The 23899-nt window shown below is 42.2% G+C and overlaps 2 protein-coding genes across 4 annotated transcripts in view; both read right to left on the bottom strand.

Annotated features, from left to right (window-relative positions):
• LOC124008443 (cell wall integrity and stress response component 1) overlaps positions 1-6439 on the bottom strand; it is a 34039-nt gene extending 27600 nt beyond the window's left edge. Inside the window, exons 1-2 of one of the 2 annotated variants that reach the window (XM_046319722.1) lie at positions 6178-6439; positions 1332-1426 (exon numbers count right to left, since the gene is read on the bottom strand). The gene's annotated coding sequence lies outside the window, so the exon portion shown is untranslated. The remainder of the gene's footprint in view (positions 1-1331; positions 1427-6177) is intronic. The other variant, XM_046319724.1, reaches the window with a different exon arrangement.
• Positions 6440-7097: 658 nt separating this feature from the next.
• Positions 7098-17353, bottom strand: anapc10 (anaphase promoting complex subunit 10). 2 transcript variants are annotated; one of them, XM_046319725.1, is made up of 6 exons: positions 17211-17353; positions 13961-14076; positions 13551-13641; positions 12345-12465; positions 7695-7765; positions 7098-7592 (listed from the first exon to the last, which is right to left on the bottom strand). In XM_046319725.1, the coding sequence occupies exons 2-6, from the start codon at positions 14073-14075 to the stop codon at positions 7433-7435; spliced, it is 558 nt and encodes a 185-aa protein (XP_046175681.1). In that variant the 5' UTR covers position 14076; positions 17211-17353; the 3' UTR covers positions 7098-7432. The 2 variants fall into 2 exon arrangements, with proteins under 2 accessions (XP_046175681.1, XP_046175682.1); XM_046319726.1 differs by having other exon boundaries at positions 7098-7576.
• Between the last annotated feature and the right edge of the window lie 6546 nt (positions 17354-23899).

Genomic DNA, 23899 nt, shown 5'->3' with positions numbered 1-23899 from the left:
GGCCCTCCCCTCTGACAGGATGCTCTCTCTCTCTCTGGCCCTCCCCTCTGACAGGATGCTCTCTGTCTCTCTGGCACTCCCCTCTGACAGGATGCTCTCTCTCTCTCTGGCCCTCCCCTCTGACAGGATGCTCTCTGTCTCCCTGGCCCTCCCCTCTGACAGGATGCTCTCTGTCTCCCTGTGGTTCTCTCTCAATTTGAATTTAAGGGGTTTTATTAGCATGGGGGAAACATAGGTTTACGTTGCCAAAGCAAGTGAAGTAGATAATAAACAAAAGTTAAACAAAAGATGAACAGTAAACATTACACTCACAACAGTTCCAAAATAGAGACATTACACATGTCATATTGTGTGTATATTCAGTGTTGTAATGATGTGCAAATAGTTCAAGTACAACAATAAATAAGCATAATTATGGGTTGTATTTACAATGGTGTCTGTTCTTCAGTGGTTGCCCTTTTCTCGTGGCAACAGGTCACACATCTTGCTGCTGTGATGGAACACTGTGGAATTTCACCCAGTAGATATGGGAGTTTATCAACATTTGAATTTGTTTCTGAATTCTTTGTAGGTCTGTGTAATCTGGGGGAAATATGTCTCTCTAATATGGTCATACATTGGGCAGGAGGTTAGGAAGTGCAGCTCAGTTTCCACCTCATTTTGTGGGCAGTGTGCCAAGTCTACCTACGGCGGTCTTTCTCAAAAGCAAGGCTACGCTCACTGTGTCAGTACATAGTCAAGAGTGTGCTTCTCTCGGGCTCTCGCTCTGTCAGGAAGTAGACTTGACAAGGACGTTGTGCGCAGGTTGTTTCCAGGCAGGATTCAACCTCGTCTCCTTTACAGGCCACTGACAACTCAAAGAGGAATATACACTACCAGCATGCTGCCTTCAAATGCTCCCAGGAACCTGTTACTTCCCAGTTGTGAGGTCATAAATGTATATACACTACCAGCATGCTGCCTTCAAATGCTCCCGGGAATCTCTTACTTCCCAGTTGTGAGGTCATAAATGTATATACACTACCAGCATGCTGCCTTCAAATGCTCCCTGGAATCTCTTATTTTGTTGAGAGAATGCCAAGTGTGAAAAGTTGTCATCAAGGCAAAGGGTGGCTACTTTGAATAATCTAAAATATATTTTGATTTGTTTAACACTTGTTTGGTTACTACATGATTCAATATGTGTTATTTCATAGTTTTGATGTCTTCACTATTATTCTACAATGTAGAAAATATTACAAAATAAAATAAAACCTTGAATGAGTAGGTGTTCTAAAACTTTTGACTGGTACTGTGTATAAAATGGAAAATGTACCTAATTTAAAACCCACCCCTTGCATGCTATCCATCCAACCACGCCTCATATCCTGTGCTGCAGTACCAGATTCTCCATTCAGAGGGGGGACAGTGCCTCCTGCTGGTTAAACTGTGGTATAACACTGGATTAGGCTTGGACCTATAGCTAGTAAAAGCAGACCTATAGCTAGTAAAAGCAGACCTATAGCTAGTAAAAGCAGACCTACAGCAGACCTATAGCTAGTAAAAGCAGACCTATAGCTAGTAAAAGCAGACCTATAGCAGACCTATAGCTAGTAAAAGCAGACCTACAGCAGACCTATAGATAGTAAAAGCAGACCTATAGCTAGTGAAAGCAGACCTATAGCAGACCTATAGCTAGTAAAAGCAGACCTCTAGCTAGTAAAAGCAGACCTATAGATAGTAAAAGCAGACCTATAGCAGACATATAGCTAGTAAAAGCAGACCTATAGCAGACATATAGCTAGTAAAAGCAGACCTATAGCTAGTAAAAGCAGACCTCTAGCTAGTAAAAGCAGACCTCTAGCTAGTAAAAGCAGACCTCTAGCTAGTAAAAGCAGACCTATAGCTAGTAAAAGCAGACCTATAGCTAGTAAAAGCAGACCTCTAGCTAGTAAAAGCAGACCTATAGCTAGTAAAAGCAGACCTATAGCTAGTAAAAGCAGACCTCTAGCTAGTAAAAGCAGAACTATAGCAGACCTATAGCTAGTAAAAGCAGACCTCTAGCTAGTAAAAGCAGACCTCTAGCTAGTAAAAGCAGACCTATAGCTAGTAAAAGCAGACCTATAGCTAGTAAAAGCAGACCTATAGCTAGTAAAAGCAGAACTATAGCTAGTAAAAGCAGACCTATAGCTAGTAAAAGCAGACCTATAGCAGACCTATAGCTAGTAAAAGCAGACCTATAGCTAGTGAAAGCAGACCTATAGCAGACCTATAGCTAGTAAAAGCAGACCTATAGCTAGTAAAAGCAGACCTATAGCTAGTAAAAGCAGACCTATAGCTAGTAAAAGCAGACCTCTAGCTAGTAAAAGCAGACCTATAGCTAGTAAAAGCAGACCTATAGCTAGTAAAAGCAGAACTATAGCAGACCTATAGCTAGTAAAAGCAGACCTCTAGCTAGTAAAAGCAGACCTCTAGCTAGTAAAAGCAGACCTAAAGCAGACATATAGCTAGTAAAAGCAGACCTATAGCTAGTAAAAGCAGACCTATAGCTAGTAAAAGCAGAACTATAGCAGACCTCTAGCTAGTAAAAGCAGACCTAAAGCAGACATATAGCTAGTAAAAGCAGACCTCTAGCTAGTAAAAGCAGACCTATAGCTAGTAAAAGCAGACCTCTAGCTAGTAAAAGCAGACCTAAAGCAGACATATAGCTAGTAAAAGCAGACCTCTAGCTAGTAAAAGCAGACCTATAGCTAGTAAAAGCAGACCTATAGCTAGTAAAAGCAGACCTATAGCTAGTAAAAGCAGACCTATAGCTAGTAAAAGCAGAACTATAGCTAGTAAAAGCAGACCTACAGCTAGTAAAAGCAGACCTATAGCAGACATATAGCTAGTAAAAGCAGACCTATAGCTAGTAAAAGCAGAACTATAGCTAGTAAAAGCAGACATATAGCTAGTAAAAGCAGAACTATAGCTAGTAAAAGCAGACCTATAGCAGACATATAGCTAGTAAAAGCAGACCTATAGCTAGTAAAAGCAGACCTACAGCTAGTAAAAGCAGACCTATAGCAGACATATAGCTAGTAAAAGCAGACATATAGCTAGTAAAAGCAGAACTATAGCTAGTAAAAGCAGACCTACAGCTAGTAAAAGCAGACCTACAGCTAGTAAAAGCAGACCTATAGCTAGTAAAAGCAGAACTATAGCAGACCTATAGCTAGTAAAAGCAGAACTATAGCTAGTAAAAGCAGACCTACAGCTAGTAAAAGCAGACCTATAGCAGACCTCTAGCTAGTAAAAGCAGACATATAGCTAGTAAAAGCAGACCTACAGCTAGTAAAAGCAGACCTATAGCTGACATATAGCTAGTAAAAGCAGAACTATAGCTAGTAAAAGCAGACCTATAGCAGACATATAGCTAGTAAAAGCAGAACTATAGCTAGTAAAAGCAGACCTATAGCTAGTAAAAGCAGACCTATAGCTAGTAAAAGCAGAACTATAGCTAGTAAAAGCAGAACTATAGCTAGTAAAAGCAGACCTATAGCTAGTGAAAGCAGACCTATAGCAGACATATAGCTAGTAAAAGCAGAACTATAGCTAGTAAAAGCAGACCTATAGCAGACATATAGCTAGTAAAAGCAGACCTATAGCAGACATATAGCTAGTGAAAGCAGACCTATAGCAGACATATAGCTAGTAAAAGCAGACCTACAGCTAGTAAAAGCAGACCTATAGCAGACATATAGCTAGTAAAAGCAGAACTATAGCTAGTAAAAGCAGACCTATAGCAGACATATAGCTAGTAAAAGCAGAACTATAGCTAGTAAAAGCAGACCTATAGCAGACATATAGCTAGTAAAAGCAGACCTATAGCAGACATATAGCTAGTAAAAGCAGAACTATAGCTAGTAAAAGCAGACCTATAGCAGACATATAGCTAGTAAAAGCAGAACTATAGCTAGTAAAAGCAGACCTATAGCAGACATATAGCTAGTAAAAGCAGAACTATAGCTAGTAAAAGCAGACCTATAGCTAGTAAAAGCAGACCTATAGCAGACCTATAGCTAGTAAAAGCAGACCTATAGCTAGTGAAAGCAGACCTATAGCAGACCTATAGCTAGTAAAAGCAGACCTATAGCAGACATATAGCTAGTAAAAGCAGAACTATAGCTAGTAAAAGCAGACCTATAGCAGACATATAGCTAGTAAAAGCAGAACTATAGCTAGTAAAAGCAGACCTATAGCAGACATATAGCTAGTAAAAGCAGAACTATAGCTAGTAAAAGCAGACCTATAGCTAGTAAAAGCAGACCTATAGCAGACCTATAGCTAGTAAAAGCAGACCTATAGCTAGTGAAAGCAGACCTATAGCAGACCTATAGCTAGTAAAAGCAGACCTATAGCAGACATATAGCTAGTAAAAGCAGACCTATAGCTAGTAAAAGCAGACCTATAGCTAGTAAAAGCAGACCTATAGCTAGTAAAAGCAGACCTATAGCAGACCTATAGCTAGTAAAAGCAGACCTATAGCTAGTAAAAGCAGAACTATAGCTAGTAAAAGCAGACCTATAGCAGACCTATAGCTAGTAAAAGCAGACCTATAGCTAGTAAAAGCAGAACTATAGCTAGTAAAAGCAGACCTATAGCTAGTAAAAGCAGACCTATAGCAGACCTATAGCTAGTAAAAGCAGACCTATAGCTAGTAAAAGCAGACCTATAGCTAGTAAAAGCAGACCTACAGCTAGTAAAAGCAGACCTATAGCTAGTAAAAGCAGACCTATAGCTAGTAAAAGCAGACCTATAGCTAGTAAAAGCAGAACTATAGATAGTAAAAGCAGACCTACAGCTAGTAAAAGCAGAACTATAGATAGTAAAAGCAGACCTACAGCTAGTAAAAGCAGAACTATAGATAGTAAAAGCAGACCTACAGCTAGTAAAAGCAGAACTATAGATAGTAAAAGCAGACCTACAGCTAGTAAAAGCAGAACTATAGATAGTAAAAGCAGACCTACAGCTAGTAAAAGCAGAACTATAGATAGTAAAAGCAGACCTACAGCTAGTAAAAGCAGAACTATAGATAGTAAAAGCAGACCTACAGCTAGTAAAAGCAGAACTATAGATAGTAAAAGCAGACCTACAGCTAGTAAAAGCAGAACTATAGATAGTAAAAGCAGAACTATAGATAGTAAAAGCAGACCTATAGCTAGTAAAAGCAGACCTATAGATAGTAAAAGCAGACATATAGCTAGTAAAAGCAGACCTATAGATAGTAAAAGCAGACATATAGCTAGTAAAAGCAGACCTATAGCTAGTAAAAGCAGAACTATAGATAGTAAAAGCAGAACTATAGCTAGTAAAAGCAGAACTATAGATAGTAAAAGCAGACATATAGCTAGTAAAAGCAGACCTATAGCTAGTAAAAGCAAACCTATAGCTAGTAAAAGCAGAACTATAGATAGTAAAAGCAGACCTATAGCTAGTAAAAGCAGAACTATAGCTAGTAAAAGCAGACATATAGCTAGTAAAAGCAGACCTATAGCTAGTAAAAGCAAACCTATAGCTAGTAAAAGCAAACCTATAGCTAGTAAAAGCAGACCTATAGCTAGTAAAAGCAAACCTATAGCAGACCTATAGATAGTAAAAGCAAACCTATAGCTAGTAAAAGCAAACCTATAGCAGACCTATAGATAGTAAAAGCAAACCTATAGCTAGTAAAAGCAAACCTATAGCAGACATATAGCTAGTAAAAGCAGACATATAGCTAGTAAAAGCAGACATATAGCTAGTAAAAGCAGACATATAGCTAGTAAAAGCAGACCTATAGCTAGTAAAAGCAGAACTATAGCTAGTAAAAGCAGACATATAGCTAGTAAAAGCAGACCTATAGCTAGTAAAAGCAGAACTATAGCTAGTAAAAGCAGACCTATAGCTAGTAAAAGCAGACCTATAGATAGTAAAAGCAGACCTCTAGCTAGTAAAAGCAGACCTATAGCTAGTAAAAGCAGACCTATAGCAGACCTATAGCTAGTAAAAGCAGACCTATAGCTAGTAAAAGCAGACCTATAGATAGTAAAAGCAGACCTACAGCTAGTAAAAGCAGACCTATAGCTAGTAAAAGCAGACCTATAGCTAGTAAAAGCAGACCTACGGGGATCAAACTCAAAATACATTTAATTCAACAACAGACAGAGAGATACATACATTTGACATTCATTCCCAGTCAGACAGCAGGTCACACGGGGAGTAAACCTTACATGGTCTCGTTGAAGTCTTCAAATCATCTTTACATCAGACACCAACCGAAGGACAGGCCATCAGACTAATATGGAATTAACAACATCAATAACACAGAGAGACCAGGACCCTATATAGTGCACTACTATAGACCAGAGCCCTATTCCCTATATAGTGCACTACTTTATACCAGAGCCCTATTCCCTATATAGTGCACTACTTTATACCAGAGCCCTATTCCCTATATAGTGCACTACTTTATACCAGAGCCCTATTCCCTATATAGTGCACTACTTTATACCAGAGCCCTATTCCCTATATAGTGCACTACTTTATACCAGAGCCCTATTCCCTATATAGTGCACTACTTTATACCAGAGCCCTATTCCCTATATAGTGCACTACTGTAGACCAGAGCCCTATTCCCTATATAGTGCACTACTTTATACCAGAGCCCTATTCCCTATATAGTGCACTACTATTGACAAGGGTCCATAGGAACACACCTGGGGGTCCGGTCTATAGTAGTGTACTATATAGGGAATAGGGCTCTGGTATAAAGTAGTGCACTATATAGGGAATAGGGTTCTACATTTACATTTACATTTAAGTCATTTAGCAGACGGTCTAGTAGTGCACTATATATATAGGGAATAGGGCTCTGGTCTAAAGTAGTGCACTATATAGGGAATAGGGCTCTGGTATAAAGTAGTCTACTATATAGGGAATAGGGCTCTGGTCTATAGTAGTGCACTATATAGGGAATAGGGCTCTGGTCTAAAGTAGTGCACTATATAGGGAATAGGGCTCTGGTATAAAGTAGTCTACTATATAGGGAATAGGGCTCTGGTCTAAAGTAGTGCACTATATAGGGAATAGGGCTCTGGTATAAAGTAGTCTACTATATAGGGAATAGGGCTCTGGTCTAAAGTAGTCTACTATATAGGGAATAGGGCTCTGGTCTATAGTAGTACCACTATATAGGGAATAGGTGCCATTTGGGATGCAGACAGAGACCGTAATACGTTGAGTGGCTCCATGTAATCTTAAATGGAAAGGATTTCAGGTTAACTTGAAAATTAGAATAATATATTTCACTTTTTAAAAAAACTTCGCATTCCAATTCCCTTATTTGTCAACAATGTACACTTAAAGGTTCCACCCGGAACTCTGGAAAGTTCTATTCGGAACCCTGAGGAGGTTCCACCCGGAACCCTCAGTGTCATCTGATGGTGCGGTACATCATGAAGTCGACCGTGGTGCATCTTGGGAACTTGCCGATGGAGCTCTCCTCCACGGGGGTATACACTTTGATCTGTCTCATGTGAGTGTCTCTGCCGTTCTGGTGGTTGGCTAACACAGCGATCTGGATCATGAACGTCCTGACAAATTAATGCATTAGGACAGACAATTTAACATATAGAATATCATTGGTCAGAGCAGTGTGTTTGAGGCACTTGTCAGAACAACACATATAAATGTACCTGATGGGGTTGTTGACTGTGTCTAGAAGGGGGATGTGGATCCAACCGCTAGGCTCTACCATCTCTAACTGCTGCAGTGGAGGGAGGAGGAGGAAGAAGAGTGAGGAGGAAGAATAGTGAGGAGGAAGAGGAGCGAGGACGAAGAGGAGGAAGAAGAGCGAGGAGGAAGAGCGAGGAGGAGGAAGAAGAGTGAGGAGGAAGAGGAGCGAGGAGTGAGGAAGAAGAAGAGGAAGAGCGAGGAGGAAGAGGAGTGAGTGCATTGTCTGTTGCGACAGGGACTGTTATGTTGGGATTCTCAAGTAGAAGTCTAAAAAGTTGGACCTATTCCGGAATGGACCTGGGGCTTTCCCACCCGGACAAATATGCAGAAATACATTTATCAATATAGAGACCAGCAGAAAAGTATATTTGTAAGCTACTTTATTAACCAGAGCTGATACAGCTCAAGAGAGAGAGAGGAGGGGCCTTGAGAGAGAGGAGGGGCTACGAGAGCGAGAGCAGGGGGAGGAGGGGCTACGAGAGCGAGAGCAGGGGGAGGAGGGGCTACGAGAGAGAGAGCAGGGGGAGGAGGGGCTACGAGAGAGAGCGCAGGGGGAGGAGGGGCTACGAGAGAGAGAGCAGGGGGAGGAGGGGCTACGAGAGAGAGAGCAGGGGGAGGAGGGGCTACGAGAGAGAGAGCAGGGGGAGGAGGGGCTACGAGAGAGAGAGCAGGGGGAGGAGGGGCTACGAGAGAGAGAGCAGGGGGAGGAGGGGCTACGAGAGAGAGAGCAGGGGGAGGAGGGGCTACGAGAGAGAGAGCAGGGGGAGGAGGGGCTACGAGAGAGAGCAGGGGGAGGAGGGGCTACGAGAGAGAGCAGGGGGAGGAGGGGCTACGAGAGAGAGAGCAGGGAGAGGAGGGGCTACGAGAGAGAGAGCAGGGAGAGGAGGGGCTACGAGAGAGAGAGCAGGGAGAGGAGGGGCCTTGAGAGTGACAAGGAGGGAGGGATAGACAGCAACCAACCATAACAAGCCGACTCACGCTAGAATACTAACTTTTAGCTCGTCACAGCGAGTTCATTTATCATCCAATATGATTATTTAATACTCGTCTTGAATGCATCAAAACCGAGAAAAGCCGGTTGGCTATTTGAGCATGTGCTTCCTTCAGCTACAACTCATATCACCTCCATTCAGACGACTGAATAGCAGCCAAGCTGTTGACTCTCGGTCATTGTACCACGTACTTCTCATTTCACTTTTAATTCCATCTCCCGCTGATTAGATCATGTCCTAGCTTGCTTTGGCACACGGAGGGCTCTACGAATGTAGCGGAGCTTTTGGTGACATTGCGATTAGCCGCGAATAACGACAAGCTACACAACGCTGAGCACCGGTAACGTTAACGTAGTCGACTGGGAGGCCAGAATGTTCCCAACCTGGAGATTTAAAACGAGGACGGAGGAAGCCTACTGGTTTATGGATCCAACCATCCCGGCTGAGCCTCATAAAAGGTTAGTTTCAAATCTACGCAAGTTAAGATTAGAAATTTGATTACAACGTGCCCAAAACACACAGACTACAATGTGTCCCCCCCTCCCAACCCCACTCTGCTTTACTTACGAGACAATGGTATACAACACAGAGTAGGTCTAGCCTACAGGCCGACCTAGGTCTAGCCTACAGGCCGACCTAGGTCTAGCCTACAGGCCGACCTAGGTCTAGCCTACAGGCCGACCTAGGTCTAGCCTACAGGCCGACTTAGGTCTAGCCTACAGGCCGACTTAGGTCTAGCCTACAGGCCGACTTAGTGGTTCTATTTAAAACATGTTATGTTTGTTGAATTCATTGGGGTTCATAGTGCCGAGGTCTCCTATCGTTAATGCCTTAGTAATAACAGCTATAACATCACATAAGTTATGACATAACAGCAACATGACATAAGTTATATCACAAGTTATAACATGTACATACACACTGATACATATAACATGACATAACAGATATAACAGTTATAACATGTACATACACACTGATACATATAACATGACATAACAGATATAACAGTTATAACATGTAGACACTGATACACATAACAGTTATAACATGTAGACACTGATACACATAACAGTTATAACATCACATAACAGTTATAACATGTAGACACTGATACACATAACAGTTATAACATGTAGATACTGATACACATAACAGTTATAACATGTAGACACTGATACACATAACAGTTAAAACATGTAGACACTGATACACATAACAGTTATAACATGTAGACACTGATACACATAACAGTTATAACATGTACACACTGATACATATAACAGTTATAACATGTACACACTGATACATATAACAGTTATAACATGTACACACTGATACACATAACAGTTATAACATGTAGACACTGATACACATAACAGTTATAACATGTAGACACTGATACACATAACAGTTATAACATGTAGACACTGATACACATAACAGTTATAACATGTAGACACTGATACACATAACAGTTATAACATGTAGACACTGATACACATAACAGTTATAACATGTAGACACTGATACACATAACAGTTATAACATGTAGACACTGATACACATAACAGTTATAACATGTAGACACTGATACATATAACAGTTATAACATGTAGACACTGATACACATAACAGTTATAACATGTAGACACTGATACACATAAGTTATAACATGTAGACACTGATACACATAACAGTTATAACATGTACACACTGATACATATAACAGTTATAACATGTAGACACTGATACACATAAGTTATAACATGTACACACTGATACACATAACAGTTATAACATGTAGACACTGATACACATAACAGTTATAACATGTACACACTGATACATATAACAGTTATAACATGTACACACTGATACACATAACAGTTATAACATGTAGACACTGATACACATAACAGTTATAACATGTAGACACTGATACACATAACAGTTATAACATGTACACACTGATACACATAACAGTTATAACATGTAGACACTGATACACATAACAGTTATAACATGTAGACACTGATACACATAACAGTTATAACATGTAGGCACTGATACACATAACAGTTATAACATGTACACACTGATACACATAACAGTTATAACATCACATAACAGTTATAACATGTACACACTGATACACATAACAGTTATAACATGTACACACTGATACACATAACAGTTATAACATGTAGACACTGATACACATAACAGTTATAACATGTACACACTGATACACATAACAGTTATAACATGTAGACACTGATACACATAACAGTTATAACATGTAGACACTGATACACATAACAGTTATAACATGTACACACTGATACACATAACAGTTATAACATGTAGACACTGATACACATAACAGTTATAACATCACATAACAGTTATAACATGTAGACACTGATACACATAACAGTTATAACATCACATAACAGTTATAACATGTAGACACTGATACATATAACAGTTATAACATGTAGACACTGATACACATAACAGTTAAAACATGTAGACACTGATACACATAACAGTTATAACATGTACACACTGATACATATAACAGTTATAACATGTAGACACTGATACACATAACAGTTATAACATGTACACACTGATACACATAACAGTTATAACATCACATAACAGTTATAACATGACATAACAGTTATAACATGACATAAGTTATAACATCACATAACAGTTATAACATGACATAACAGTTATAACATGTAGACACTGATACACATAACAGTTATAACATCACATAACAGTTATAACATGTAGACACTGATACACATAACAGTTATAACATCACATAACAGTTATAACATGTAGACACTGATACATATAACAGTTATAACATGTAGACACTGATACACATAACAGTTATAACATGTAGACACTAATACACATAACAGTTATAACATGTAGACACTGATACACATAACAGTTATAACATGACATAGCAGATATAACAGTTATAACATGTAGACACTGATACACATAACAGTTATAACATGTAGACACTGATACACATAACAGTTATAACATGACATAACAGTTATAACATGTAGACACTGATACACATAACAGTTATAACATGACATAACAGTTATAACATGACATAACAGTTATAACATGACATAACAGTTATAACATGACATAACAGTTATAACATCACATAACAGTTATAACATCACATAACAGTTATAACATGTAGACACTGATACACATAACAGTTATAACATGTAGACACTGATACACATAACAGTTATAACATGACATAACAGTTATAACATGTAGACACTGATACACATAACAGTTATAACATGACATAACAGTTATAACATGACATAACAGTTATAACATGTAGACACTGATACACATAACAGTTATAACATGACATAGCAGATATAACAGTTATAACATGACATAACAGTTATAACATCACATAACAGTTATAACATGACATAACAGTTATAACATGACATAACAGTTATAACATCACATAACAGTTATAACATGACATAACAGTTATAACATCACATAACAGTTATAACAGTTATAACATGACATAACAGTTAAAGTTCTTACTCTGATCTCCTGCAGGTTGTGAAAGTTGTTTCCTACTCTGACAGAGATCTTACTGGGGGTGTAGCTCTCGTCTGACTTGTAGTCTGCATACATACACAACATCTTCACTGTGGTCTTTCTCCTGAGGACAAGAGGAGAGAAGGAAGAGATGAATGATGGTCTTTCTCCTGAGGAGAGAAGGAAGAGATGAATGATGGTCTTTCTCCTGAGGAGAGAAGGACGAGAGGAATGATGGTCTTTCTCCTGAGGAGAGAAGGAAGAGATGAATGATGGTCTTTCTCCTGAGGAGAGAAGGAAGAGAGGAATGATGATCTTTCTCCTGAGGAGAGGAGGAGAAAAGGAAGAGAGCAATGATGTATGTTGGAGATGCCTTCATTGAGATCCTGATTGACTAATTTAGTCACAGGCAGAAAGCCAGGCAGGCAGAGAGAAAGTCAGGCAGGCAGGGAGAAAGTCAGGCAGGCAGGGAGAAAGTCAGGCAGGCAGAGAGAAAGTCAGGCAGGCAGAGAGAAAGTCAGGCAGGCAGAGAGAAAGTCAGGCAGGCAGAGAGAAAGTCAGGCAGGCAGGGAGAAAGTCAATCAGGCAGGGAGAAAGTCAGGTAGGCAGAGAGAAAGTCAGGCAGGCAGGGAGAAAGTCAGGCAGGCAGGGAGAAAGTCAGGCAGGCAGGGAGAAAGTCAGGCAGGCAGGGAGAAAGTCAGGCAGGCAGGGAGAAAGTCAGGCAGGCAGGGAGAAAGTCAGGCAGGCAGGCAGGGAGAAAGTCAGGCAGGCAGGCAGGGAGAAAGTCAGGCAGGCAGGGAGAAAGTCAGGTAGGTCAGGGAGAAAGTCAGGCAGGCAGGGAGAAAGGCAGGGAGAAAGTCACGGAGAAAGTCAGGCAGGCAGGGAGAAAGTCAGGTAGGTCAGGGAGAAAGTCAGGCAGGCAGGGAGAAAGGCAGGGAGAAAGTCAGGCAGGCAGGGAGAAAGGCAGGGAGAAAGTCAGGCAGGCAGGGAGAAAGTCAGGTAGGTCAGGGAGAAAGTCAGGCAGGCAGGGAGAAAGGCAGGGAGAAAGTCAGGCAGGCAGGGAGAAAGGCAGGGAGAAAGGCAGGCAGGCAGGGAGAAAGTCAGGTAGGTCAGGGAGAAAGTCAGGCAGGCAGGGAGAAAGTCAGGCAGGCAGGGAGAAAGGCAGGGAGAAAGTCAGGCAGGGCAGGGAGAAAGGGATACAGACTGTACCTAAACTGGATGTTGACTAGGTGTGGCTGGGATCCATCAGACTGCCAGTATGTCTCCAAGTTATCATCTCTCAGCTGGTCCACACCAAAACCTAGAGGGAGGGGGGCAGAGTCAGTGTACGAGTTCACCAGTCAGCTGACTAGAGGAGCAGAGAAAGAACACCAGGGATGAGTTCATCAGAGACGGAGGAAAACACAAGGGTTGAGTTCATCAGAGACGGAGGAAAACACAAGGGTTGAGTTCATCAGAGACGGAGGAAAACACAAGGGTTGAGTTCATCAGACAACAAACAAACTGAAACCCGGGAGGGACTGTCCTGAATGGTCCAATAACTAGTTTTCATTACCTTTGCAAAACATTTTTTTTTTTGCAACAGTGTGCACTAATGAATAGAACCCAACTGAATTCACCTGGTTTACAGGAAGACAGAGACCACACCGCCTGAGAGCCGATCTCCCGGACCGTCCCGGTCCTCTCCAGCTGCTTGGGGTCAGAACCTGGCGGGGTCTTACTGGGGGTCGCCATGCTACACACACACACACAACACAGGAAGGAACAAAAACCATTGAAAATAGAATGAATTACATCAGAGGTTGCAGCCCCAATCGCCGTTGTCTGACAGGGTGGATGGTGGCGGCGTTGACAGCTCCCGCTATAGGACTGCTTTACGGTGTTAATCATTACCTTGCTTGATCCTGGTGTTGCTCCGATCACTTCCTACTACTTATTAAAAACACTTATTATGTAGGTATACTTATCTTGTATTAGTTATTATTAGCAGTATGGATCTGGAACAGTAAGTGTAGTTTAGTAGGATGGAGGGAGCCATATGGATCTGGAACAGTAAGTGTAGTTTAGTAGGATGGAGGGAGCCATAGCAGTATGGATCTGGAACAGTAAGTGTAGTTTAGTAGGATGGAGGGAGCCATAGCAGTATGGATCTGGAACAGTAAGTGTAGTTTAGTAGGATGGAGGGAGCCATATGGATCTGGAACAGTAAGTGTAGTTTAGTAGGATGGAGGGAGCCATAGCAGTATGGATCTGGAACAGTAAGTGTAGTTTAGTAGGATGGAGGGAGCCATATGGATCTGGAACAGTAAGTGTAGTTTAGTAGGATGGAGGGAGCCATAGCAGTATGGATCTGGAACAGTAAGTGTAGTTTAGTAGGATGGAGGGAGCCATAGCAGTATGGATCTGGAACAGTAAGTGTAGTTTAGTAGGATGGAGGGAGCCATATGGATCTGGAACAGTAAGTGTAGTTTAGTAGGATGGATGGGGAGCCATAGCAGTATGGATCTGGAACAGTAAGTGTAGTATTAGGATGGAGGGAGCCATAGCAGTATGGATCTGGAACAGTAAGTGTAGTTTATTAGGATGGAGGGAGCCATAGCAGTATGGATCTGGAACAGTAAGTGTAGTTTATTAGGATGGAGGGAGCCATAGCAGTATGGATCTGGAACAGTAAGTGTAGTTTATTAGGATGGAGGGAGCCATAGCAGTATGGATCTGGAACAGTAAGTGTAGTTTAGTAGGATGGAGGGAGCCATATGGATCTGGAACAGTAAGTGTAGTTTAGTAGGATGGAGGGAGCCATAGCAGTATGGATCTGGAACAGTAAGTGTAGTTTATTAGGATGGAGGGAGCCATAGCAGTATGGATCTGGAACAGTAAGTGTAGTTTATTAGGATGGAGGGAGCCATAGCAGTATGGATCTGGAACAGTAAGTGTAGTTTATTAGGATGGAGGGAGCCATAGCAGTATGGATCTGGAACAGTAAGTGTAGTTTATTAGGATGGAGGGAGCCATAGCAGTATGGATCTGGAACAGTACGTGTAGTTTAGTAGGATGGAGGGAGCCATAGCAGTATGGATCTGGAACAGTAAGTGTAGTTTATTAGGATGGAGGGAGCCATAGCAGTATGGATCTGGAACAGTAAGTGTAGTTTAGTAGGATGGAGGGAGCCATAGCAGTATGGATCTGGAACTGTATGTGTAGTTTAGTAGGATGGAGGGAGCCATAGCAGTATGGATCTGGAACAGTAAGTGTAGTTTAGTAGGATGGAGGGAGCCATAGCAGTATGGATCTGGAACAGTAAGTGTAGTTTAGTAGGATGGAGGGAGCCATAGCATTATGGATCTGGAACAGTAAGTGTAGTTTAGTAGGATGGAGGGAGCCATAGCAGTATGGATCTGGAACAGTAAGTGTAGTTTAGTAGGATGGAGGGAGCCATAGCAGTATGGATCTGGAACAGTAAGTGTAGTTTAGTAGGATGGAGGGAGCCATAGCAGTATGGATCTGGAACAGTAAGTGTAGTTTAGTAGGATGGAGGGAGCCATATGGATCTGGAACAGTAAGTGTAGTTTAGTAGGATGGAGGGAGCCATAGCAGTATGGATCTGGAACAGTAAGTGTAGTTTATTAGGATGGAGGGAGCCATAGCAGTATGGATCTGGAACAGTAAGTGTAGTTTATTAGGATGGAGGGAGCCATAGCAGTATGGATCTGGAACAGTAAGTGTAGTTTATTAGGATGGAGGGAGCCATAGCAGTATGGATCTGGAACAGTACGTGTAGTTTAGTAGGATGGAGGGAGCCATAGCAGTATGGATCTGGAACAGTAAGTGTAGTTTATTAGGATGGAGGGAGCCATAGCAGTATGGATCTGGAACAGTAAGTGTAGTTTAGTAGGATGGAGGGAGCCATAGCAGTATGGATCTGGAACAGTAAGTGTAGTTTATTAGGATGGAGGGAGCCATAGCAGTATGGATCTGGAACAGTAAGTGTAGTTTAGTAGGATGGAGGGAGCCATAGCAGTATGGATCTGGAACAGTAAGTGTAGTTTAGTAGGATGGAGGGAGCCATAGCAGTATGGATCTGGAACAGTAAGTGTAGTTTAGTAGGATGGAGGGAGCCATATGGATCTGGAACAGTAAGTGTAGTTTAGTAGGATGGAGGGAGCCATATGGATCTGGAACAGTAAGTGTAGTTTAGTAGGATGGAGGGAGCCATATGGATCTGGAACAGTAAGTGTAGTTTAGTAGGATGGAGGAGCCAGTATGGATCTGGAACAGTAAGTGTAGTTTAGTAGGATGGAGGGAGCCATATGGATCTGGAACAGTAAGTGTAGTTTAGTAGGATGGAGGGAGCCATATGGATCTGGAACAGTAAGTGTAGTTTAGTAGGATGGAGGGAGCCATATGGATCTGGAACAGTAAGTGTAGTTTAGTAGGATGGAGGGAGCCATATGGATCTGGAACAGTAAGTTTAAAAAATTTTTTATTGAAGTATTCTTTCTCGCTGATGAAAGGGGCTGTTTTTAAAGCGATGATTGACCTTCCTAAAATGTTAATACACAGCGTTTCGATTGTAGTTCACAAGGCGAAATACTAAGAATTATTTTATCACGGCGAACTACCAAGGCTTGTGGCTACAAGGGGAAAGCAGAGGGCTTTTTCATTCAAGCCTGAAGTGACGTGCGCTAGTAGTACGCAAAATACAGTATCGATCAACATGGCAGTTAGCAACATGACAATAACAAGTATCACGTCGATAACCCTTCACGCATCTCTGTCCAGTTAGCTAGCTAGCTATGTTATTAACAGTCATGCAAAACCATTTGTGCCAGAAACAAGAACGTTCTTATACACAGTAAGTTATATTACCTTACTCCGATGTCGTGGTTTTCCGTTTTCGTTTTTAACTAATCGTAGATGGCATTTGTTTAATGAAATATGAAATTACTGTTGCTTGTTTTGCTACTTCGAATCTCCCACCTCTCGCTCCAGGTTTGGTCGCGTGTTGATGACGACACAGGAAGTGGAGACACTTCTGTCGCACAACAATGTCTTTCTCGCGCGATCTTTTCCTTCCTACTTCTCTCCTAGATCGAACGAAAGAGCATTTATGTAACTCTCTTTTTCTGTCTCTCCCTAGAAATTAAGTTGTAAAGTTAGACCTAGACACTGATTTTGGGACAGTTATTCTCCCCTTTGGTGAGGGTTAGGGCGTGGGGTTACACTGATCCTAGACCTGTGCATAAGGGCAGTTTTCTCAAATATCCTGTTGTGCATCTTACTTACATACATTGTCCATCTGTGGTACCAGTATGAGGTGTGATAAAGGCCATAAATGAACCGCAGGGGGAAACTGAACGCATTACAAACTCCTTGTTGAAGGTGTGAACACAAAAACTAAAAAATCTGATGTTTTGTCTGGCACACTTTCAGAGATTTTATATATTAATTATTATTATTTTAAATACATTGATTGAAAACGTTTTAGACACAGGCTAGAACTTTATTTTGTATTTATTTAACTAGTCAGTTAAGAACAAATTCTTATTTACAATGCCTACCGGGGAACAGTGGGTTAACTGCATTCTTCAGGGGTAGAAGGACAGATTTTTACCATGTCAGCTCAGGGATTCGATCGTGCATCCTTTCGGTTACTGGCTCCAGCAACCTACTTTCCGCCCCATATCCCTTTTCAATTTGTGCCACTTCCCAGCTCAGTGGGACTACTGAACGCATGTCTACTGCCTGCATGATCCGTGAAGTTCGGGTTTACTCGAGTGACCTGCGCAGTCCCCAGACCTCAACGCAATCGCTTTGACATTGGCTGCATTCTGTGAATCTGTAGCTAGCACGCCGCCTCTACCGGGAGCACGCCGCCTCTACCGGGATCTTTGTAATGATGATGTAATGGGGTTGTTCACAGCAGGAACGTACCGGTGTCCAATCAGCAGCAACTACGTGATGCCATCGCGTCAGCATGGACCAACATCCCTGTGGAACGTTTAGTCACCTTGTTGAATGCCCCAAATAATTCAGGCTGTTCTGGAGGCAAAGGGGGGGTCAGACCCGGTACTAGATGGGTGTACCTAATAAACTGTCCACTGACTATGCGGCATACTGGTCTGCAATATACAATACAATGATATTTTCCTGTTTATAAAAGAATACCACAACGTAACTAATTACAACCCAACTACAGAACAGCTTTTGAAACATGACTATGTTGCTAAGGAAATTCAGTCTTCACTCCAAAACTTACTGTAATAGAGAGACAAGGAAAGCTAGCCTGGAACCCAAGCTGACACGCTTTATAACATGGGTCAGACTTGTAAGGCAAGTCAGATCATGTTACATTCCAGGCACTGTAAGAGAAGGCACAGGCACTGTAAGAGAAGGCACAGGGACTGTAAAGAGAAGGCACAGGGACTGTAAAGAGAAGGCACAGGGACTGTAAAGAGAAGGCACAGGGACTGTAAGAGAAGGCACAGGGACTGTAAAGAGAAGGCACAGGGACTGTAAGAGAAGGCACAGGGACTGTAAGAGAAGGCACAGGGACTGTAAGAGAAGGCACAGGGACTGTAAGAGAAGGCACAGGGACTGTAAGAGAAGGCACAGGGACTGTAAGAGAAGGCACAGGGACTGTAAAGAGAAGGCACAGGGACTGTAAGAGAAGGTACAGGGACTGTAAGAGAAGGTAAAGAGAAGGCACAGGGACTGTAAGAGAAGGCACAGGGACTGTAAGAGAAGGCACAGGGACTGTAAGAGAAGGCACAGGGACTGTAAAGAGAAGGCACAGGGACTGTAAAGAGAAGGCACAGGGACTGTAAGAGAAGGCACAGGGACTGTAAGAGAAGGTAAAGAGAAGGCACAGGGACTGTAAGAGAAGGTAAAGAGACTGTAAGAGAAGGTAAAGAGAAGGCACAGGGACTGTAAGAGAAGGCACAGGGACTGTAAAGAGAAGGCACAGGGACTGTAAGAGAAGGCACAGGGACTGTAAGAGAAGGCACAGGGACTGTAAGAGAAGGCACAGGGACTGTAAGAGAAGGTACAGGGACTGTAAGAGAAGGTAAAGAGAAGGCACAGGGACTGTAAAGAGAAGGCACAGGGACTGTAAGAGAAGGCACAGGGACTGTAAGAGAAGGCACAGGGACTGTAAAGAGAAGGCACAGGGACTGTAAGAGAAGGTAAAGAGAAGGCACAGGGACTGTAAGAGAAGGTAAAGAGAAGGCACAGGGACTGTAAGAGAAGGTAAAGAGAAGGCACAGGGACTGTAAGAGAAGGCACAGGGACTGTAAGAGAAGGTACAGGGACTGTAAGAGAAGGTAAAGAGAAGGTACAGGGACTGTAAGAGAAGGTACAGGGACTGTAAGAGAAGGCACAGGGACTGTAAGAGAAGGCACAGGGACTGTAAAGAGAAGGCACAGGGACTGTAAGAGAAGGCACAGGGACTGTAAGAGAAGGCACAGGGACTGTAAGAGAAGGTAAAGAGAAGGCACAGGGACTGTAAGAGAAGGCACAGGGACTGTAAGAGAAGGCACAGGGACTGTAAGAGAAGGCACAGGGACTGTAAGAGAAGGCACAGGGACTGTAAGAGAAGGCACAGGGACTGTAAGAGAAGGTAAAGAGAAGGCACAGGGACTGTAAGAGAAGGCACAGGGACTGTAAGAGAAGGCACAGGGACTGTAAGAGAAGGCACAGGGACTGTAAGAGAAGGCACAGGGACTGTAAGAGAAGGTACAGGGACTGTAAGAGAAGGCACAGGGACTGTAAGAGAAGGTACAGGGACTGTAAGAGAAGGTAAAGAGACTGTAAGAGAAGGTAAAGAGAAGGCACAGGGACTGTAAGAGAAGGCACAGGGACTGTAAGAGAAGGCACAGGGACTGTAAGAGAAGGCACAGGGACTGTAAGAGAAGGTAAAGAGAAGGCACAGGGACTGTAAGAGAAGGCACAGGGACTGAAATAAAAGGGTCTACACAATACAGCATAGATACCAGCGAACAGATACACCTCCTGTAGATACACCTCCCGTAGATTCACCTCCCGTAGATTCACCTCCCGTAGATTCACCTCCCGTAGAATCATCTCCCGTAGAATCATCTCCCGTAGAATCACCTTCCACAGATCCACCTCCCATAGAATCACCTCCCATAGAATCACCTCCCATAGATTCACCTACCAGCTCGGGGATTTGATCTGTCAACCTTTCGGTTACTGGCCCAACGCTCTAACCACTAGGCTACCTTCCGCACTCTGTACAAAAAGTACTTTAATTTCAAATGGTTCACCCAATATGGTTGACAATACCCTCATGTTAAAGCTGACAGTCGTCACTTTAACCTCGTTGTCATGGTATCATTTCAAATCCAAAGCGCCAGAGTACAGAACCAAAACAACAACAACAAATGTTACTGTCACAATCATTTTGGAGCTCAAGTTCCTCTGTGTACACATCACTGACAAACTGAAATGGTCAACTCTCAACTAGCCTACCTGGTTAAATAAAAACACAGACAGCGTGGTGAAGAAGGTGCAACAGCGCCTCTTCAACCTCAGGAGGCTAAAGAATTTTGGCTTGTCACCTAAAAACCTAACACTTTTACAGATGAACAAACGAGAGCATCCTGTCGGCCGGTATCACCGCCTGGTACGGCAACTGCTCCGCCCACAACCGTAAGGCTCTCCAGAGGGTAGTGAGGTCTGCACAACGCATCACCGGGGGCAAACTACCTGCCCTCCAGGACACCTACACCACCCGATGTCACAGGAAGGTCATAAAGATCATCAACGACAACAACCACCCGAGCCACTGCCTGTTCACCCCGCTTCCATCCAGAAGGCGAGGTCAGTAAGGTGCCAAGGCCATCAGACTGTTAAACAGCCTTCACTAGCACAGAGAGGCTGCTGCCTACATACAGACTTGAAATCATTGGCCACTAATAAATAGTTAACTAATCACTTCAATAATGTTTACATATCTTGCATTACTCATCTCATATGTACAGTTGAGGCTAACAGTTTTGAGAATGACGCAAATATACATTTTCACAAAGTCTGCTGCCTCAGTTTATATAGTGGCAATTTGCATATACTCTAGAATGTTATGAAGAGTGATCAGATGAATTGTAAAGTCCCTCTTTGCCATGGAAATGAACTGAACCCCCCCAAAACATTTCCACTGCATTTCAGCCCTGCCACAAAAGGATCAGCTGACATCATGTCAGTGATTCTCTAGTTAACACAGGTGTGAGTGTTGACGAGGACAAGGCTGGAGATCACTCTGTCATGCTGATAGAGTTCGAATAACAGACTGGAAGCTTCAAAAGAAGGGTGGTGCTTGGAATCATTGTTCTTCCTCTGTCAACCATGGTTACCTGCAAGGAAACATGTGCCATCATCATTGCTTTGCATAAAAAGGGCTTCTCCATTATTCTTAAATTAAAGTAGTTCAAATCCACCAAGACACTTCCTGGATCTGGCCGCCAAACTGAGCAATCGGGGGTGAAGGGCCATGGTTAGGTAGCGGTTCAACAACCCGATGGTCACTCTGAAAAAGCTCCATAGTTCCTCTGTGGGGATGGGAGAACTGATCTGAATACTTTCCAAACACACTGTGTGTGTGTGTGTGTGTGTGTGTGTGTGTGTGTGTGTGTGTGTGTGTGTGTACTTCCGATCAAAAAGTGGGTTCACTTAGAAATGTCCTTGTTTTTGAAAGATAAACTATTTTTTTGTCCATTAAAATAAAATAAAAATCACATTGTTAATGTTGTAAATGACCATTGTAGCTGGGAATATCTACAGTTGAAGTCGGAAGATTACATGCATCTGATCTCAGGTTCCTAATTCCTGACATTTAATCCTAGTAAACATTCCCCGTCTTAGGTCAGTTAGGATCACCATTTTATTTTAAGAATGTGAAATGTCAGAATAATAGGGATTTATTTAAGGTTTTATTTTATTTTTACATTACATACATTTAAGTCATTTAGCAGACGCTCTTATCCAGAGCGACTTTTTATTTCTTACATCACATTCCCAGTGGGTCAGAAGTTTGCACTCAATTAGTATTTGGTAGCAATGCCTTTAAATTGTTTAACTTGGGTCAAACGTTTCAGGTAGCCTTCCACAAACTTACAAGAAGTTGGGTGATTTTTTTTAGCCCATTCCTCCCGACAGAGCTGGTGTAGCTGAGTCAGGTTTGTAGGCCTCCTTGCTCACACACGCGTTTTACGTTCTGCCACAAATGTTCTAGAAGATTGAGGTCAGGGCCACTACAATACCTTGACTTTGTTGTCCTTAAGCCATTTTGCCACAACTGTGGAAGTATGCTTGGTGTCATTGTCCATCTGGAAGACCCATTTGCGACCAAGCTTTAATTCCTGACTGATGTTTTGAGATGTTGCTTCAATAGATCCACATAATTTTCCTGCCTCATGATGCCATCTCTTTTGTGAAGTGCACCAGTCCCTCATGCAGCAAAGCACGCCCACAACAAGATGCTGCCACCCCCGTGCTTCACGGTTGGGATGGTGTTCTTCGGCTTGCAAGCCTCTCCCTTTTTCCTCCAAACATAACGATGGTCATTATGGCCAAACAGTTCAATTTTTGTTTTATCAAACCAAAGGACATTTCTCCAAAAAGTACAATCTTTGTCCCCATGTGCAGTTGCAAACCGTAGTCTGGCTTTTTTATGGCGGTTTTGGAGCAGTAGCTTCTTCCTTGCTGAGCAGCCTTTCAGGTTGTCGATTTAGGACTCGTTTTACTGTGGATATAGATACTTTTGTACCCGTTTCCTCCAGCATCTTCACAAGGCCCTTTGCTGTTGTTCTGGGATTGATTTGCACTTTTTGCACCAAAGTACGTTCATCTCTAGGAGACAGAACACATCTCCTTCCTGAGCGGTATGATGGCTGCGTGGTCCCATGGTGTTTATACTTGCGTACTATAATTTGTACAGATGAACCTTCAGGCATTTGGAAATTGCTCCCAAGGATGAACCAGACTTGTGGAGGTCTCGGCTGATATCTTTTTGATTTTCCCATGATGTCAACTAGAGGCATTGCGTTTGAAGGTGGGCCTTGAAATACATCCACAGGTACACCTCCAGTTGACTCAAATTATGTCAATTAGCCTATCAGAAGCTTCTAAAGCCATGACATCATTTTCTGGAATTTTTCAAGCTGTTTAAAGGCACAGTCAACTTAGTGTATGTAAACTTCTGACCCACTGGAATTGTGATACTGTGAATTATATGTGAAGTCATCTGTCTGTAAACAATTGTTGGAAAAATTCCTTAATGTAATGCACAAAGTAGATGTCCTAACCGACTTGCCAAAACTATAGTTTGAGTGGTTGAAAAATAAGTTAAAAGGACTCCAACCTAAGCAGAATTCCAACTTCAACTGTATATAGATGTATATATGTATTATGGAATATCTACATAGGTGTACAGAGGCCCATTATCAGCAACCATCACTCCTGTGTTCCAATGGCACGTTGTGTTAGCTAATCCAAGTTTATCATTTTAAAAGGCTAATTGATCATTAGAAAACCCTTTTGCA

The sequence above is a fragment of the Oncorhynchus gorbuscha genome, linkage group LG21 (assembly GCF_021184085.1).
Source record: "Oncorhynchus gorbuscha isolate QuinsamMale2020 ecotype Even-year linkage group LG21, OgorEven_v1.0, whole genome shotgun sequence".
NCBI classification, from domain to species: domain Eukaryota; kingdom Metazoa; phylum Chordata; class Actinopteri; order Salmoniformes; family Salmonidae; genus Oncorhynchus; species Oncorhynchus gorbuscha.
The sequence above is the reverse complement of the archived record's forward strand: the minus strand, read 5'-3'. Positions and strand labels throughout refer to the sequence as shown.

Bases quoted from the DNA above. Each gene is read 5' to 3' on its own strand.
- anapc10 (XM_046319725.1), bottom strand. From the start codon at position 14,075: ATGGCGACCCCCAGTAAGACCCCGCCAGGTTCTGACCCCAAGCAGCTG. The intron at 13,642-13,960 runs GTGAATTCAGTT...CCCTCCCTCTAG, and splicing joins TCTGTCTTCCTGTAAACCAG to GTTTTGGTGTGGACCAGCTG. The intron at 12,466-13,550 runs GTACAGTCTGTA...TCTTGTCCTCAG, and splicing joins CTAGTCAACATCCAGTTTAG to GAGAAAGACCACAGTGAAGA.